At 62.3% G+C, this 18,842-nt stretch overlaps 1 protein-coding gene across 3 annotated transcripts; it reads right to left on the bottom strand.

Annotated features, from left to right (window-relative positions):
• Positions 1–3,335: 3,335 nt before the first annotated feature.
• Positions 3,336–18,533, bottom strand: DEF8 (differentially expressed in FDCP 8 homolog). 3 transcript variants are annotated; one of them, XM_044987740.1, is made up of 12 exons: positions 18,461–18,533; positions 13,658–13,786; positions 12,709–12,806; positions 10,492–10,641; positions 10,009–10,150; positions 9,208–9,372; positions 8,301–8,428; positions 7,580–7,693; positions 7,123–7,203; positions 6,086–6,226; positions 5,520–5,629; positions 3,336–4,826 (listed from the first exon to the last, which is right to left on the bottom strand). In XM_044987740.1, the coding sequence occupies exons 2-12, from the start codon at positions 13,773–13,775 to the stop codon at positions 4,724–4,726; spliced, it is 1,350 nt and encodes a 449-aa protein (XP_044843675.1). In that variant the 5' UTR covers positions 13,776–13,786; positions 18,461–18,533; the 3' UTR covers positions 3,336–4,723. The 3 variants fall into 3 exon arrangements, with proteins under 3 accessions (XP_044843675.1, XP_044843674.1, XP_044843676.1); XM_044987739.1 differs by lacking the exon at positions 18,461–18,533 and adding an exon at positions 17,234–17,360; XM_044987741.1 differs by lacking the exon at positions 18,461–18,533 and adding an exon at positions 17,234–17,360 and having other exon boundaries at positions 10,534–10,641.
• Between the last annotated feature and the right edge of the window lie 309 nt (positions 18,534–18,842).

The raw sequence follows: 18,842 nt of genomic DNA, 5'->3' as shown, positions 1-18,842 counted from the left end.
CACTTTGCAAACTGGAAACTTTTGGTCCTGGTTCTGTCCTCTCTTGCTGTGCAGGTTACAGGGCAGCTGTGTCAGCTAAAGTTTTATTCTCATTACGAAGTGACCCCTTGACAGGAGGGCAGGCATGGCAAAGAATCAGACTGCCCTGTAAGAGGGTATGTTCACAATGTAGCTAGAAACATGCCTCCCATGCTGGACAGACGGACAGACAGATACTAGCTCTGCTTGAGCTACCTGCTAAAGATAGTAGTGTGGCATGGCCTAGCTCAGGGGTCGACAACCTTTGGCACCCAGCCTGTCAGGGTAAAGTCGCTGGCGGGCCGGTTTGTCTAGCTGGAGCGTCCGCAGGCACGGAGCCCTGCAGCTCCCATGGGCTGTGGTTCACCATTCCTGGCCAATGGGAGCTGTGGGAAGCAGTGGCTAGCATGTCCCTCAGTCCACACCGCTTCCCGCACCCCCCATTGGCTAGGAACTGCGAACCACCGCCTGTGGGAGCTCCAGATAAACAAACCAGCCTGGCCCACCAGTGGCTTTACCCTGATGGGCTGGGTGCCAAAGGTTGCCAGCCCAATGAGCTCAGAGCTGCAAGAAGGGCAGATAACGCTTGTCCTCATGTGGCTAGCCCGTGCCACAACATTGACACGGCTATTTTTAGCCCAGTAGCTCAAGCAGAACCAGCTGTATCTAGGAGGTACACTCCCAGCTGCTATGCAGATAGGGGAAGTGGCTGTCTTTTCCCTTCCAGATACAGGCAAGGATCATACCATCCGTTCTGTCTGTGGTATCTTTCCCATGGGTGGTTTATGCTACTCGAAGCAGCCCCAAAGTTACAGACTCTAAGGGTCTGGTAACAATACACACACACAGACTGAATTATAGTGATCTGCCTGGGGCTCAGGTGCAACACAGCAGCTGCTGCAGTCACTCTTTCCAAGGTGCATTTAATAAAGGCCATGGAGCAGCTGGCCTAGGGCCTAAACTGTCTCTCGTCACAGGTGCAACAGCGCTGGGTCTGATAAACATATGGCAGTCGGGTTATACACTATACCGCCTGGAAGGTGATGTTCTGAGAACAGGTGGGAATTGCATCCTTCCTCCGGGACTGCCCATCCTGCCACAGGCTAGCACGTGTGGCCACACCTGTGGCATATGCTGCTTGTCAGGCTTCTGCAAGCGTGTGGAACAGCAGGTTCAGCAAGTGCTCTTCCATGCCTAGGCAGGGGTGTAAAACACGCTCACGCTGCTAGTCCTGCCCTCTGAACTGTGGGGAGGGGGCCAGGAGAACACTCTCTTCTTAAGACTTTGTCATTACAAGATTAGGAACTAAACTGGAAAAAAAACAACCACCTCACCCCAGCTTCACAACAGTCCTCTCCCCTGCCTGCCTGGAGCCTGCCATCTGAATCTCTCACCCACACAGGCAAACAAAGTGTTTCTAGAATCCAAGAAAGATTCACCTGTAAGTCAGGGACTTAGAGGGTAAACAATGATTCTGTAGCAAGGTTTGTTATTTCTACTCAAACAGAGCCAACGTACACGTCTGTACAGAAATTAAAGTGCTCACGCTAGTGTTCACGCATTGGTGCACACCCGCCCTGGCAGACGAGCCATTAAACGTAAAACCATTCAGAGAAGGTTGAGGCAGCAGCTCACTTTTTGAGGAGTGTCCCAGACATGTGGTGGTTCGTTTTAACTAAGAGACAAGGGCCAGCTTTCTCCAAGCGCTCGCCTCTGCTCAGAGCCCAGGACAGGGACCTTTCAGCCTAGCAGGTGAAACTTACAAACAGCCAAAAAGGGAGTTAGAGTTGAAGGGCCAGGGGCATGACAACCACATCAAACCCTGAGTATCCAACACCCGCACTGCAAAGGGGAACCAGAGGCTGAGTTCATGCTAGTGTGACGTGGGAGGGTTTCAATGTGTAACAGTCCTGGGGGTGGGATGCGGGCGGGGGTAGGAGAAGTTTCATCCCAGGAGAACTACCGAGAAAGAAATGAAATGAGCAAGTGAAAACCGAGCATGGGGGTTAACAGAAGCCCAGTAACAATCCCAGCGTTTGCTAACAGCAAACACCATGAGCCAGCAGAGGCAGTTGGAAACTGGCAATAATGGCCCTCCCCACACTCCACTGGCTAAGGGGGTGAGGTTGCTACCTTTGGCCCCGCTCGGTTCCCAGAGGGGTCTGACTGCTCACCCCCATTCAGCAGAGGTGGGGTTTCCATTCCAACCCCCTTTGATTGGACTCCAGCTCTAAGCAAGAGCTCAGGGCCTCTGCTGGCTTCAGCCTGCCCTTACCACTGGGACTACAAGCAAGTCCCTCATCCAAAGGGAGTGGATATGGCCCAGCAGGGGAAACGCGTCCTCCGGGAAATCAGGCGAGCGGGTTCCAAACAGGTAGTGTGTGTTTCACTGGCTAGCCCCGGCGTTTCGTACACAGGCCTCCCCCGGGGGTGCGAGAGCCCCACCCAGACCGGCTGGAGCGGAACCCACAAGAGGAAAAGCGATTAGAACAAAGCCTGCTAGTTCCCACTTCCCCCGGGGACAGGGACGGAGGGGCTCGGCCCTGCACACCCTGCAGCCCTGCTCCCCCCGCTGTAGAAAAAGGAAGACTAAAGGGATTAGTGCTCATCCCGTAGCTCTCCCCCAGAGCCCCGTCACTGTCACTGCCCAAAGCCTGCGCCCCTCCCTTGCCGGGCCCAGCAGCCTCAAGTCCTTGGTTCTGCCTGTTGAAAACACCCACGTCTGCCCTGCCCTGCACTGGGGAGGCGGGATTGCAGCATGGGGAGACGGACCCCAGCTAGCTCCTCGCCCCCCACCCTGTCTAGCCCAGTAACAGCAGCAGCAAGATGGAGGAGGCAAGAGGCAGCAGTGAGGGAGGGGGTGGGCGGCCCTGGTGCTCTCTCTCCCACCCAAACCCCTGCGTAAAGCAGCAGCCCCTCCCCCCCAGTGCATTTTTAAATTCCAGGCCGTACCACTCAAAGGAGGGTCGGGGGGGTATGTGTGGGGCAGCCAGTTTAGAGTTCAAGGCTCGAGGGGCCCATCCCAGGTACTTTTTCATGTAAAGGGATGACTCTGAACATCTCCTGCCTTTCCTGTCCCTGACGAGGGAGAGCGGCAGTTGCACTGCGGGAGACACAGGCTGGCAGCGGGGTCACTTACATGCGTGTAAGGGTGCAAGGTGGCGCGGGAGGCCAGTGCCACTCTGAGCTCCTGCAGCAGTCAGTGTATGGAGCCAGCGGACTGCAAGCCCTACACTCCCAGCCCCGAGGAGAGATGCTGGCACTGCTCTGGGCACTGCCAGGCTGGGCACGGAAATAAATACAAGACTAAAGCAGCTAGACTCCAACCTGAGGCCCTGGCCTCTGAACGGCACAGGAGGGTCCTGGGACAGGCCATGTAAAGAGCAGCTCTACCTCAGCCCCAAACTCATTTCTGCGAGTGTCTCTCTCTTTAAACAGCCAAAGAGGTGCCAGCCGCATTCATAGGGAGCTGGAGGGAGCCAGCACCAGCAACGAGCTCCAGCCTGCAGCCCATGGCATTCGCGTCCTCCCTCAGCAGAGGGCATGCCCCCAGGGCTCAGGCTTCGGGGAGGCCAGCGAGATCAGCCTAGCGAGGCTGAGAACCGAGTGCGGACCATTCCACCAGCCCACACCGGTTCCCCCCAGCCTCTGAGCCTCACTCCTGCCCTGCAGAGCTTGTGGACAGGAGAGGGACATGCCAGATCGACGGCCCGGCCCAGCCAGGGCTGAGTGCTGCCGGAGAGGACGGGGACGTGATGTGCACACTTGTCCCCAAGGGACCAGCCTGAGTCTCACACTCCACAGGCCCCTCGCCAGCTGGGCCACGGCCAGACACCTCCAGAGGAGGCTCCCTGGGCCCACCCCCGAAGCCAGCCCGGCCATTCAGAGGCCAGACCAACACGGCCCTTTAGACGCGAATGCACCAACCGGAGAGCACCGAGCAGCTGGCAGAGGGAGCGCTGTAACGCCAATGGAGGCTGGCACGCCGGCCCACGCCAGGAGGCTTGCTGGGGCGCAGAGGCGGCGTTAGAAAAGGGCTTATCCAAAGGAGGGGTTAGAGCCGTGATCAGCGTGGGAGAGAACACAGCAGCTTTTCCTTACCACAGCCACCTCCCTCCTCTCCCCACTCGGCCTGGGCCAGCAAGCGCCTGCAGCAGGGAACTCAACCCTCAGCACAGGCCGGGGGCAAATCACCTGCAAGTGGCAGAGCCCTGGAACGCCCCTGCTCCAGGCTGATCTCAAGTCCCCCTTTGTCAGTGAGTCGGGGACACCAGGCCCCTCCTTTCCCCAGGGATTCCTGCACCGTCACCCCTGGTAACACCTGCCACAGCACGGGGCATGTGCTCTGCTTCATTGCACCGCTGCAAGGCAGAGCAGCTAGAGGCAGAGGCCGGCTGGGACAGTGAGAGCCCCCCAGTAGCTCCTGCCACTCCATTACGCTCAGCCCCAGCCCAGGGAGTTCTCAGAGCTGGGTTCAGAATCTGCTGAGCTGGCTCCCAGCACCAGGCAGTGTGCTGGGCTGGTCCGAGTCCCAGAGCAGAGCACTCGTTCGGGCCTGTGCAACACCTGGCTCCCTGGCCCGGGGTCCACCCCCAGTGGCAGCTAGTTCAGATCTTGCAGCCCCAACGCTGCAGCCGCCCCCTCTGGAACGCCCAGTTCTCGCCAATGTTCTTTGGTGCCCAGGTCTGGGGGGCGCTGGGGGACCCTAGGCCTGCTCCTCCGCACTGGGGCCCTGGAAGAGCGACTGCTTCCTCAGGCTGAGCCGGGCACACCTGGGGCACGTGGTCGAGTTGTCATAGTAGCAGTCCCTGGAAGCGAGGAGCAGGAAGGTTACCCCCATCGGCCCTGCCGTCAGGCCAGCCCTGCAGCCTCGCCAGGCGCTCCTGCTGGCAAGGAGCTGCATGCCCCCCCAAATTCACAGCCAGTGCCCCCCAGCTCTGGGAGCCACCCGCAGAGCCCTGCCCGCCCAGGGAGACGTGTGCAGTGTCCAAGCTAGTGCCCAGCGCCGGGGGCATGGCTGTAGCAGCCCAGGAGCCAGCAGACAGGTGCAGACCCACAGGAGAGGGCAGCATGCCAGGGAGCAAGCCAGCTCCTCCAGGCAGCCCAGCCCAGCCCCATCCTCCCCCACCCCAGCACTGGAGAGGTCCAAGGTGCCACACTCGGGACCTGCTTCACCCAACTGCACGTGAACAGACTGGCCAGCCATGGCCACTGCTGAGCCCAGCAGAGAGCAGGATCTCAGCCAGCAGCTTCCCCTCCCCAGGGGCCAGTGCCAGGTTACGCCAGGGGCTGGGGCAGCCCAGTGCCGGTTCCTTGCAGTGCCACCTGAGGGCACCGTGGGGTCTGTCTCCGCGCCCGGCTCATTTCGCAGTCCTGCATCTCTTGGGGCCGCCCCGCCCAGAGATCTCCCTGCTCTCCCTGACTGGGCCCCATGCTCCCAGCCGGGGCTGGCACAGGATGCCAAGGGGGCTGACATGCGGCCCCAGGCTCCTCCCACCCACCTGTGGAAGACAGCAGAGCAGTCCGTGCACACCGACGTGTGGCTGTCGAACGGGAAGAGCACGTCCCCTTCTTTGCAGAGCTCACACACAAAGCCCTTCGCCTGGCACCGCTGGAGACAAGAGTGAAGATTGCTGAGCCCTGTGCAGCGCATGCCCCCATCCCCACCAGTGCTGGGATCCAGGCCGCCCCCATGGAGCTGCTGGCTCCAGCAGATTGCACTGGGGTGTCAGAGCCCTGGGGCCCGACTGCTTCCAGGCCCTGCTTCCCCAGTCCCACCTCCGCTACCTGGGGGCTCAACAAATACATCAGGGCAGTGGCAATGGCACCTCCCCCACCCAGCCCGGACTCAAAGGAGGAATTCCTCCCACCACGCGTCCCAGGGTTGTTACTGGGGAAGGGCGGGGCCTGCCCCCCCGCTCCCCTGTTTGCTATGGGAGAGGTTTAGACACAAGCATTTGTCTAGCAATGAAGATGCAGAAATTAGAGTCTTTGCAAACATCCAGGGAGGACAGGGTGGAGTGGGGGGCTCCGGCCCCTCCGAGAGCTGATCCCCACCCAGCCCCACCTCGCAGTCCAGCTTGATGTGCTTGGCGAAGAGGGTGTGGATCTCTGTTAAGGAGCAGCTGAGGCGCCCAGCCTGGATGTCGACCAGGTCCTGCAGCGAGTACATCTCGTCGTTCTCCACAAAGTGCTGCCGGTCCTGCAGCTGCAGGGGAAGAATCGTCAGACGACGCTCTCCAGCCACCTGCCTGCCCCCACCCGCCAAGGGGCCTTCCCCAGCTGGGGCTCAGCCAGGGAGCAGAATCCAACGAAGCCCTGGCTCAGAGCTCTCCGCTTTACCCTGTGGCTGGTCCAACATCACGCACTGGGGTTCAACGTGCCCTTCCCCCCCCGGCCCGGGGCGCGACCCCAGCAGCCCAACGAGTCTCCCGGGGTTCAGGGCAGGCAGGTGCAGGAGCTGAAGTTCCACCGAGGACACAGGGTGATTGTGATACAGGCCACCCAGACCATCGCCTGGGCTAGCGACGGCCATTGGACCCAGCCCCCTCCTCCTCAGCTGGGCTTGCCACAGCCGCCAGCGTGGCCTGAACGCCTCCCTCGTCCTCCCGCAGCACGTGGCTCCTGTCCCGGAGAGAGTCCATGTAACCTGCTGCTGTGCACCGCCTCGGGGGGTCGCAGATCCCCACGCGGGAGCACGCCAGAGAGGGGTCTCCACAGTAGCCGCAGGCGCCAGAGGTTCAGGGCTGGGACAATTGTGTCCATGGATTCTGGGCTTGGCCCGTGTGACGCTGACCCCACAGCTCCCCTCCCCTCAGGGGACCACAAGGCAGACCTGATCCCAGACAGGGATGGGTTAACGGATCTCACCCCCGCAGGTGGACAGTGCCACGCCCCTCACGTGTCACCTTTTGGGCTGGAGCTGCCCAGGCATGGCCCGTCACTGGGCACCAGCTGGGCATAGGTGGAAGATCTGTACCCTGCTGGGGAGTGGCACAAACGGCTTCATGAGCTCCGGGGTTCAGCTCCCTCCCCATCCCAGCACACTCACTCGCACCCACGGTCCCCGCACAGCAGCTCCTCCCTGTGCAGACACCCCCGCACCTGAAGCAGCAGACGAGCCTCCATGGCCTCTTTGCAGGTGATGAAGTAGGGCTTCATGAGCAGGATATCGTGGCGCAGCTTCTGCAGGGAGAGGGGGCAGGCGGGGCTCAGGGAATAGGGCCAGCCCAGCTACCCAGCATCCTGCCCGACAGCGACCGGACACCTCCCAGGGAAGCGCAAGGGCCCTGCAATAGCAGGTGTGGGATAATCTGCCCTCTGGCCCCAGTGTCGAGGGGGGAGAAATCGGGTGAGCAAGTACAACTCTGTACAAGCACCGAGCGAAGGGGGCATGACTGGGAGCTGCTCCCGGCCCAGCCCAGAGCGGGAAGCCCCAGGGAACTCCCCCACACTGGGGGACGAACATGCTCACAAGCCAGTCTGGGGATGCGAGCCCAGCCCTTAGAACCAGGGGCACGAGCCCCAAGCAGAGCCCAGCCAAGTGGACGCAGGCACTTACCCGGATCTCCACCAGCTCCTCCACGTAGTTAAAGAGAAGGGGGTTGATTTCCCGCAGCTTGAGCACTGGCCGCGACACCATCAGGGCAAGGTAACGCATGCTGCAGCGGGAGACCTGGGCCCGGAGAACACAGCGCCCTGTTATTAACCAGGGGCAGGCGGCAGCACCGCCCTGTGCCAGGGGCCCCCGCTGCCACCCCAGGGACAGCAGTGGGTGTAAACAGCACATGGTTCGTGGAGGGGCTCTGCAGGCCCACGTGATTAGCACAGAGTGGGTTGGGGGGCTGCTGGGCACGGCCCCTCCATGCTGACCAGCAGTTCTGGTAGGTAAAGGACATGAGGGCCTGGGAGGGGGTCTGCAGCCCATTCCGGGAAGGGGGAGGGCCAGGGCCCTGCTGTGCTGACATCTGAGAAAACCAGCCCAACTCCTGCGCCGTACACGGACCCCATCTCTCGCGGGTCACCGGGGAACCATCTCCCAGGGCTGGGCCCAGATTTAAATGAGCCCCTGCAGGCCCCGGGCTCACATCGCAGGCCACCAGGTGCAGACGGGAACGAGCTTCGCTCTCTGCCAGCCGGGGCTGGAGCGGACGCCGCTGGCCAAAGGCTCCGTGTCCCACCCCCCAGCCTGTGCCCTGGCTCGGCTCAGGGTAGCTGAGCCTCAGTGCCCCCTAGCATCGCCTCCCGCCCTGCCCCTGGGGCCGCCCCGCCGGCCTGCTCACCTTGCGGGGTTCAAAGTCCCAGTTGTGGATGGCGCGGGCCGGGATGATGGCCTGGTCGTTCCAGTGGCAGTTTCCGCAGTAGTACAGGCCGGTGTAGTCGCACTGCCTGGCCTCGCTGGGCACGCCCCCTGCATGGGACACGGGGCCGTCAGCCCCACCATGCCAGGAACAGCCCCAGGGTCCCAGCCCTGCCGGGTCCCCCGTCCCAAGCCCGCCCAGACCCAGCAGGGGTCTCTGCTCTCACCCGCCAGGGCAGTGCCTGCTGCTCCCCTTAGCCGGGAGGCTGCTGAGCCTCCCAACACCAAGCGAGTGCCAAGCCCTGCACTCGAGGAGGCTGGGCGAGTGCCACCGGCCCTGTTCTGCACTTGGGAAACTGAGGCTCGGAGAGGGGAAGTGACTCACCCATGAGTGCAGAGTGAGTCAGGGCAGAGCCAGGACCAGACTCCACGTGTCCTGATGCCAAGGCCTCTGCCCGTATCTCTGCTGTCATCTCCTTCCATTCCTGGTGCTCAGCCCATGCTCCCGTCACTCCATATACCCAGAGCAACCTCCAGCCACACCCCTGCAGAACCCCCACCCCAGGGATGCCAAGAGTGGGCTGAGCACAGGCCTGGGAGCCAGGAACTCCCGAGATCTAATCCCAGCCGAGCCCCGCTCCCTCCATGCTCTGTGCTCCAGCCTGCTCACACACACGCCAGGGTGACCCCACTGATGTGTTGGCTGTGTGCGCCCAGGCCAGAGGGATCGCCCCTGTCCCACTAACGGAGCTCTGCTTCAGCATGAGCGGGAAGGTCCCCGGGACGTGGGTTCCGGTCCCAGCACTCGCAGGCTGGGAATTGCAAGGGTTAATGGCTATCTCCAGCCACACCTCAGCCCCAGCATCCTCTCCCGTGCGGGTGGCACTTACGGAGGGAGATGGGCGCCCGGCACTCTGCACAGCGGTAATCCTGGCTGTCCAGGCCTGTCTCGGGGCAGATGCTCAGCTCGTACTCGGCCTGGTGGCTGACCTTGGACCTCACGCAGGGCTTGGAGATGAGGTTCAGGCACTTGCTGTGACAGCGATAGTAACACCCTGGGGAGGACACGGCACAGAGACGCAGGAGTCACCCGCCCGGCCCGGCCTTCCCCTGGCTTCAGCCTGACCCGGCTGGGGAGCACCCAGGCCTCTTGCCAACACTCACACGACACTCAGAACTGGCCCAGCCCTATCCCACATGGCGGGGAAAGGCTCAGAGCAGAGCGGGTGGCAGCGGAGAAGTGACTAGGACATTTATGCCATCAGGGGTCTGCACTCCTGTCTGTGGCAGGACCCAGGTGACCTGGGGGGAGGGATAGCTCAATGGTTTGAGCATTGGCCTGCTAAACCCAGGGTTGTGAGTTCAATCTTTGAGGGGGCCACTTAGGGATCTGGGGCAAAAATTGGTCCTGCTAGTAAAGGCAGGGGGCTGGACTCGATGACCTTTCGAGGTCCCTTCCAGTTCTAGGAGATTGGTATATCTCCAATTATTACCTTTTTATTACCTTATTACCAGCAGAGCCACCCGCCCATCCCAACCCATCCCAGGGGCTCTGCCGCCTCCCGTGTGCCCTGCAGCCCAGCCTTTGGCTGAGCTCCAGGGATCAGCCCTGCCGGGAATGAGAACGAGCCTTCGTCCTGCCCCAGGCTGGGGGGCAGGGAGGCGCTGCCTTGGCAGGGCTGGCTGCTCACCTGTGCAGGTGTACCAGGTCTGAATCAGGCCCCAGATGATGGCGTTGCACTTGTCACACGTCTGCTTGACGCTCTTACTCTTCTCCTTGTAGAAGCGATGTTCCAGGAGCACCCGAATGTTCGGCTCGTCTTCGCTGGGGTCCTGCAGCACAGACAGACGGCCAGAGCGGGGCTGAGCCTGGGAGACATTCGCCTCCTTTGCACCGAGAGCCAGGCCACCACCTCCTGTGGGCACCGCTGCCAACACCCCGGGGTGGGGGCCCCCACTCCCTGCCCGGGCTGCGGAACCTCAGAATCCTGCTGAGCGCTGCCTGGGCCCTCGCTGGCAAGTCAGCAGGAAGGCCCAGGCGCCTGGCACAGAGCGGGGGATCCTGCCCTTTGCTACCTGGGTGGGCTGCTCTGTGCCCACACAGCTCAGGCCTCAGCCAGCAGAGCCACTAGCCGGCCGCAGCCACCACCCCGTGCCCAGCCCCCGTGCCACACCTTCAGCTCCTGGAGTTTCAGGCGCAGGTGGATGAGCCTCACCACAGCGTCTTTCTGCCTCTCCGAGTGCTCAGGGAGCTCCAGGATCACCTGCTTGCACTCCTCGATCGCCTGCCGCAGCTGCTGGATGTCTGAGGCCAGGAACAAGCCCTGCAGGCAAGAGACGGGCAATGCCGGTGAGCAGCGCTGCCCCTGCTGGGCCCAGGCACGGTGCCCGTCCCCACCCCAGAGACAGAGACTTCCCAGAATGCCCCTGCTGGGCCAATCAATGCCTCACCACAGCCCCGCCAGTCACCGCCAGCCCCAACCTTCACCCAGCCGCCCCCGGGAGTCACTCACCACAGCCCCTCCAGTCACCCGCCAGCCCCAACCTTCACCCAGCCGCCCCCGGGAGTCACTCACCACAGCCCCTCCAGTCACCCGCCAGCTCCAACCTTCACCCAGCCGCCCCCGGGAGTCACTCACCACAGCCCCGCCAGTCACCGCCAGCCCCAACCTTCACCCAGCCGCCCCCGGGAGTCACTCACCACAGCCCCTCCAGTCACCCGCCAGCCCCAACCTTCACCCAGCCGCCCCCTGGAGTCACTCACCACAGCCCCGCCAGTCACCCGCCAGCCCCAACCTTCACCCAGCCGCCCCCGGGACTCACTCATCACAGCCCCTCCAGTCACCCGCCAGCCCCAACCTTCACCCAGCCGCCCCCGGGAGTCACTCACCACAGCCCCTCCAGTCGCCGCCAGCCCCAACCTTCACCCAGCCGCCCCCGGGACTCACTCACCACAGCCCCGCCAGTCACCGCCAGCCCCAACCTTCACCCAGCCGCTCCCGGAAGTCACTCACCACAGCCCCTCCAGTCACTGCCAGCTCCAACCTTCACCCAGCCGCCCCCGGGAGTCACCCACCACAGCCCCTCCAGTCACCCCCCAGCCCCAACCTTCACCCAGCCGCCCCCGGGACTCACTCACCACAGCCCCTCCAGTCACCCGCCAGCCCCAACCTTCACCCAGCCGCCCCCGGGACTCACTCACCACAGCCCCTCCAGTCACCCGCCAGCCCCAACCTTCACCCAGTCGCCCCCGGGAGTCACTCACCACAGCCCCTCCAGTCACCCGCCAGCCCCAACCTTCACCCAGCCGCCCCCGGGAGTCACTCACCACAGCCCCGCCAGTCACCGCCAGCTCCAACCTTCACCCAGCCGCCCCCGGGAGTCACTCACCACAGCCCCTCCAGTCACCCACCAGCCCCAACCTTCACCCAGCCGCCCCCGGGACTCACTCACCACAGCCCCTCCAGTCACCCGCCAGCCCCAACCTTCACCCAGCCGCCCCCGGGAGTCACCCACCACAGCCCCTCCAGTCACCCGCCAGCCCCAACCTTCACCCAGCCGCCCCCGGGAGTCACTCACCACAGCCCCTCCAGTCGCCGCCAGCTCCAACCTTCACCCAGCCGCCCCCGGGAGTCACTCACCACAGCCCCTCCAGTCACCCGCCAGCCCCAACCTTCACCCAGCCGCCCCCGGGAGTCACTCACCACAGCCCCTCCAGTCACCGCCAGCCCCAACCTTCACCCAGCCGCCCCCGGGAGTCACTCACCACAGCCCCTCCAGTCACCCGCCAGCCCCAACCTTCACCCAGCCGCCCCCGGGAGTCACTCACCACAGCCCCTCCAGTCACTGCCAGCCCCAACCTTCACCCAGCCGCTCCCGGGAGTCACTCACCACAGCCCCTCCAGTCACCCGCCAGCCCCAACCTTCACCCAGCCGCTCCCGGGAGTCACTCACCACAGCCCCTCCAGTCACTGCCAGCCCCAACCATCACCCAGCCACTCCCGGGAGTCACCCATCACAGCCCCTCCAGTCACCGCCAGCCCCAACCTTCACCCAGCCGCCCCCGGGAGTCACTCACCACAGCCCCGCCAGTCACCCGCCAGCCCCAACCTTCACCCAGCCGCCCCCGGGAGTCACCCACCACAGCCCCTCCAGTCACCCGCCAGCCCCAACCTTCACCCAGCCGCCCCCGGGAGTCACTCACCACAGCCCCGCCAGTCACCGCCAGCCCCAACCTTCACCCAGCCGCCCCCGGGAGTCACTCACCACAGCCCCGCCAGTCACCCGCCAGCCCCAACCTTCACCCAGCCGCCCCCGGGAGTCACTCACCACAGCCCCTCCAGTCACTGCCAGCCCCAACCTTCACCCAGCCGCCCCCGGGAGTCACTCACCACAGGACGGGAGAAGTGGTCCTCCGCCAGCCCCAAGTCCATCACGCGCTCCGAGCACTGGAACCCGGGGTCCCCGTGGGACAGCCCCAGCAGCGAGTCTGCAACAAGCAGAGACATATGGAGAGGGAAGGGAGACACCGCCCCCCCCCACGAGATGGCCTCAGCCCAGCTGCAGGGCAAGCGCCAGGCTCACCCCCTGCAGAACAGGGGAACCGGTGCCCCTGGAATCCCCTCAGCACTGAATGGTGAGGGGAACTGGGCGTGGGGGCGTCTCTGGGCACCAGGCCTGAGGAGCAGCAGCACTTAGCAGCCCCTCCCAGGAGCACACCCCAAATCCTGGGGACACAAGAGAGGTGTCACTCGAGGCCTGCCCCTGCAGAGACCTTCCCAACTGAACACCCTACAGCAGAACACGGGTGGGTCCAGAGATGCCCACTCCCTCCTCCCCCCACTCCCACGCTCAGCACCCAGACATGCTGCGGAAGCACTTCCCCATCTCACTTCGCAGCCTCCCTGGCCCAGAGAGAGTGACCGGCTGCGGCAGGTGCAAGATCTGCCAGTGCTCAGAACTTCACAGCTTCCATGCACAAGTCACCTGGCCACGCAGCCAGCGGCTGGACGAGCCGGGGTTAGAACCAGGAGTCCCTAGAGCCCAGGCTGCCTTTCTGGGAGTCTGCCCGGTGTGGAGAGGCCACCTGGTCCACAACCCCCTTGTGCTGGGAGAATTTAGTGTCCTCTCCCCGCCCCTCCAGGGTGTGGGGAAAGCATCCCAGATAATGGCACTTAGGTATCCGGCAGCCCAGGGACTGGGCAGGAAATTGGCTTGCCAGGACCCGGTGAGGGAGGACTGGGGTCAGAGGGGCCCCCACCCCTTTGGTTGTGGCTCTCAGCACCAGCCCCTGGTCACTGCATGCGCCCCCCAGCGTGGGCGAGGGAACCCCACACTAACCTCGACAAGAAAGGTCGTCCCCAGCCTCCTGGTCATGCTGGCCTTGCCCCAGGGGCTGCTTGTTGAAGGGATTGAGGTGGGCCTGTCGGAAGCGGACCAGCTTCTCATCACATTCCATAGCAGGCCAACCTGCCGGATCACGCAGAGGTGAAGGGAGCAGCGCGCGCCAGAGCCCACGCCAGGGCACGTCACCTGCCCCAGGTGCTCACCCGTCTCTGCCGGTGACACTAGAGCAGGGGAACAGGCTGGAGCTGGCAATGCCTGATCTTTCCCTCCCACAGCCCAGCCCGGCCCAGGCAGCTGCCACTTAAAACTGGAATCGATGGATCATTTTCCCCAGCCACTACCGAGCAGTATCACCCACCACTCACACGCTCCGGGGTTTGTGCTCCACAGCGGAGGAGGTAGAAAAACCAGTCTCTCCACCTGCCTGTGTCACCAGAACAGCTTCCAGCCAAGTCAGCCAGACACCTGAGAGCCTGGCACGTGGCACCCCATCATTAGAGCACGCGCCCCAGCTCCGGCCAACTGGAGTTACCACCACCACCACCAATGGCACTCTACAAACATGTGCTGACAGTGCTTCCCATCCCAGCAGAGCTCATTGTGCTAGACACAGGACATACACCTAGCAAGGGCCTGCCCTGAGGAGCAGACAGACATATTCACCCCATTTTACAGGTGGGGAACTGAGGCACAGAGACATGAAGTGACTGGGCCAGGGTCCCACAGGCCAAGAATTAAACCCCACTCCCAAGTCCCAGTCCAGTGCTCTACCCACACAGCCAGCCTTCCTCTGACAGCCAGGTCTACACTCCAAAGATTGATGTAGCTAGGTCGACCTCTCAGGGGGAAAAAATCCACCCCTTTGCGCAACAAAGCTAAGCCGAGCTAGGCCCTGGCGCGGAGAGTGCTGGGTTGACAGAAGAATTCTTCCATTGACCTAGCTCCTGCCTCTCAGGGAGGTGGATTGACCCTGCCGACAGCGGCTGAAGCGAGTGTCTATGCTGCAGACAGGCCCTTAGTCACACAGAAAAATGCCACATTTTTGAAGAGAAGCGTCCTTGAGCATCTTCTCCTCGGGCAAGCACTGGCTTCTGGTGTTCTGGGAGGGCCTTAACCTAGCAAGGCAGTTACAATCGGACACAGCTGGGGAGTGCTGTTCACATCTCAGCATGCTGCACAGACAGAACGTGCAATCTCTCACCTCACCACTGCCACCCCCGAGACGGGTGAAAAATCCAGAGAGCTCCTTGTGTTACCTGCTGCACAGACATCACGGGAAAGGCACCCACCACCCCAGGGCCCTGCAAGCCCCAGATGGGATACAGGCGCCCCTGTAAGGCAAACACACCAGTGGGGCTCAGCCCCATATTCCATCGCTAGCCTCGGTGCCCCCAGCCAGCTCTCTCTTGTCCTCACATCAGCTCAGGCAAGCTGCGCGCAGGCTCTTTGCGGCTAGTGAAGACAAGGCCGTGGGTAGGGAATGGCCAAGCGGACTCTGAGCGGCCCGCCTCATTCAGTACCAGACGCCCCACAGAGAGGTTCATGTTGGACAAACAGAGAACAGTGCAGCTCCCTGCATTGCACAGCTCCGTCCGGTAGGGGGTGACTTGTACAGACACAGTCATACAGGTAAAACCCCTCGTGTGGGCTCAGTGCTGCTAGTGCAAAGTGCTCACCAGGATAGCTACCCCCATACGGGAGGGGGAATAAGCTGTAACAGTATAAGAAGATTAGCAGCTGCACCGATTAACTAGACTGGTATCGGTAGGGGCGGTACAACTTTGGGGTTTCCGTTTGTCCTCGTGGCCAGAAACAGAAGGATGCGTGTCCCTGCCAGGGATTTTTTTCTTTCAAGAGGTTTGTCCAGCGTAGCTGTGGCTATTTCCCTACTGGTCTGTATCGAGCTGAGCACACTGCTGGCGCTACAATCCTAATGATGCTCTTTACCGAGTGAACCGTCTGACCATTCGACAACAATTCTAGAGTGATCAGCTTCACTTCTTAGTTCTCATGAACTAGCCTGACGTCCAAAAGGGAAATTTAAATGCAGGAAAACTGCTTTCCCTGAAGTTATGTTGAAATAGCTGCTTAATTTCCAGAAACCATTTCTGATCCCATTTAACGAAGAGACACTGTCAGAAACAGTCTGGCCTCCAGTTTTAATACTGTAAACAAACAGACAGCCACACAGAAGCTTTTCCCAAACCCATGACACACACAGAAACACGTGTCTCTATTCAAAACTCCAGAGTGAGCAGTTATTTTTCAGAACCATTCCCCTGGCATCTGACATCCAAACAATTCAGCACCCAGACCCAAGGGAGACTGAGTTTCATTGTGCAATGCCAGAGATGAGCACAGAGGAAGCAGAGCCTTGCTAAGGACAGGGATACATTATTTGCCTACTTCCACTTTCAAAAATCCACACTTCATTAACTGCACGGGGAAGGAACTTGGTTTACAACAGGTGTGTTTTTAAGTTGCAATCCCACCCTAGTGACTAGGCAGCGCCGTTCCAATGAATAAACCAGCTAGATCTAGGCCCCAAATAAAGCATTTTAGGCCCTTCAATAGAAGGCTCTTGAAAAACATCAACAGTGGAGCCTAAAGCTAATTGTCACTCAAAGCCTAGTTGGTAGCCAGGGCGGGATTTCAATGATGTGCTGGGCTCTTTACTCACAGTGAATGTAGCCGGGTTTTGACAGTTTCCTGTGTGGGATTTTTCAAAGGATTGCTGTGGTGCTATCCACACACCCAAATAAAACCACCACCAAGTTATTGCCCCTCCCACCTGCCCGGGGCTCCCACGGCCAGAGTGGGATGATAAACATGCTCAGGGTTTATACAGGGCTTCACAGCAGGAGAACATTGCCCCCACAGCAATCATGCTCTGCAGCCCGCCATGAGAAAGGGCATTTTGGGAGACCAGAGAGAGGAAAGGGACTCACCGGGTGTCACCCGAGCAGAGCTAGGGGCAGGATGCAGATTTCTGCAGTGGCCTAGAAATACCGCAGAACCTGGTGGTGCCGGGCACCGCAGAACCCAGGACCCAGGACGCCCAACCTGTGGCCCTCGGGGACGGGGGCACAGGGCAGCACCTCCCATTCCCCGCTGCCTCTAGCCTGGGGGCAGGCGGCTGAGAAGCATGTCTGGGCCTGGGGCATTCGGCAGAACCCCTCCCCCTCCCCGGCCGGTTTCTCGGAGTCGGGGGCGGGGGGCTGATCCCCAGGCTAGAGCCACGCGCGCCTCTTCCCGTCCCCACGCAGGAACGTGACGAGTGGGCCTTGAACACACTGCAGGTCCCCAAACCTCCCCAGCCCCCCGGCAGCTCCAGGCCCGCGGCACCCGGGACAGCAGCGACCGCTCCCGAGCGCTCCCAGGGCCGGGCTCGGCCCGAGCCGCCACAAGCCCCCACGTTTGGGAGGCTGCAGCACTGGGGGATGAGGGGGCTGGAGGCGAGACCCCGGGCGGACGGGCGGGACGGGCAGGGGGCACCGCCCTGGGGACCCCGCCCGGGCACAGCCGGCTCCGCTGCCGGCGAGACCAGGACAGGCTCGGCCCGGCCCTCACCTGCTCATGGCCCGCCGGGTCCGCAGCGCAGGGTCCGCCCGGCCCCAGCACGACCCGCCGGGTCCGCAGCGCAGCCCAGCTGCCCCTGCTACATTGTTGCGAGCTCGGGCGCTGGGGGTCGGGGGGCGCAGCCGCAGAAGGCGGCGGAGGGGCCGCTGCTGCCCCCGCAGGCCGGGCGGACCGCGCGCCCCAGCCGCTGCCCCGCCCCAGCAGAGCCCGCGGGAGCCCGCGGGGGGCGGCCCCAGCCAGCGGCTCGGGCTTCCCACGCGGGGACCCCCCGGCCAGGCCCCCCCCCCGGCCAGCAGCCCTGGCCAAGGCCCGAGTCCCAGCAGCCGCCGAGCGCTCCCAGGGCTGGGCTGGGCTGGCACCGGGGGTGCCGAGCCTGAGAGCCACTGGAGTAACTACCCCTGCCTAGGATGGAAACCCCTTCAGGCCGGGGGGGGCGGCAGGGCAGCCCCCTAGTTCCAGCACCTCTGGCTGGGCTGGGCGGGGACAGCTGCAGGACTGCCAGGCCCAGTGCACAAGGCCCCAGCGCCTCTTGCAAGGGAAACTAACTAGGTACCCAGGGCTCCCAGCCTTGCTGTGCACCTGCCCAGCGCCCCAGGGGAGCCGAGTCCAGACCCTCCGGCCTCTCCTGCGCCCTGGCAGCCTGCCCTGTCCTCAGAGAGCCCCTCCATGGCCCAGCAGCATCAGGCCCTGAGTCGCCCGGTAGAGCCGGTACCAGCTGGCAGATTCCGCTCTCTGAGCTGTCACCCTCCAGCCTGGCGAGGGATCGGGCCCAGAGGCAGCATCTCCTGCCTCTCCCTGTGGTGGGTGACCCCAGGCTTTGGTGCTGTAGCTAGAAGCCACCATGACACCCCACAGGGGGTCAATTCCTACCCTATCCCACGGGCTGCCTTGGAGACCTGCAGCCTGGGGGTCAGGAGCTAGGGCTGGAATAGCAGAACGGCTCAGCAGAGCAGCTGGACATGTCAGGTGCTGAGCACTGGACAATCTAGCCCCACAGCTCCTTCCTCCACCCCCCTCTGTCTCGGCCCAGGCACCTCTCCTCCAGCCTGTTCCAGCGCTTGAGTATCCCTAGCGCTGCTTTCTAGCACTCTCCCCAGTTCTCCTTTGGGGGATTCTTCCCCTTCTGTGTTCTCTCTCCCTCCTTTCCCCATCAGTCTGTCTCCACTGCTCCGCCGTCCCCCGAGCCCTTTCAGGACCAGGCCTGCTCCTCCGCCTCACCAGCAGGATGGTGTGTTCAGAGCGGGAGAGTGGCTGTGACCTTCCAAATGCAGGTCAACAGGCTGGGCTGGGCTCTTCCCAATCATACTGCTCATCTGTTTGGGGATATTTAAGGCCCCATAAATTCATGGGTCTAACTGGGTTGCACTCAGCTGCAGGTGCAACTAGCTGGCTCATGTGTTTTGCAGTGCTGCCCTCTACTGATTATTATCAGAACTGCTCAAGTGTGTGTCATAGGCCAGATATGTTAACAGCACATGAAGATTCTCCTTTAATGCAAATAGCATAGGGTTGTGCTTTGGAGGAGTAAAGCTCTGAGCTCTGGCCCCACTGCTGCCTTTAAATCCAGAGATCCCATAGAGAGCAGCCTCGCAACAAAGGA

Source organism: Mauremys mutica, chromosome 14, assembly GCF_020497125.1.
Source record: "Mauremys mutica isolate MM-2020 ecotype Southern chromosome 14, ASM2049712v1, whole genome shotgun sequence".
Taxonomy (NCBI): domain Eukaryota; kingdom Metazoa; phylum Chordata; order Testudines; family Geoemydidae; genus Mauremys; species Mauremys mutica.
This window is presented reverse-complemented; position numbering and strand designations above follow the sequence as displayed.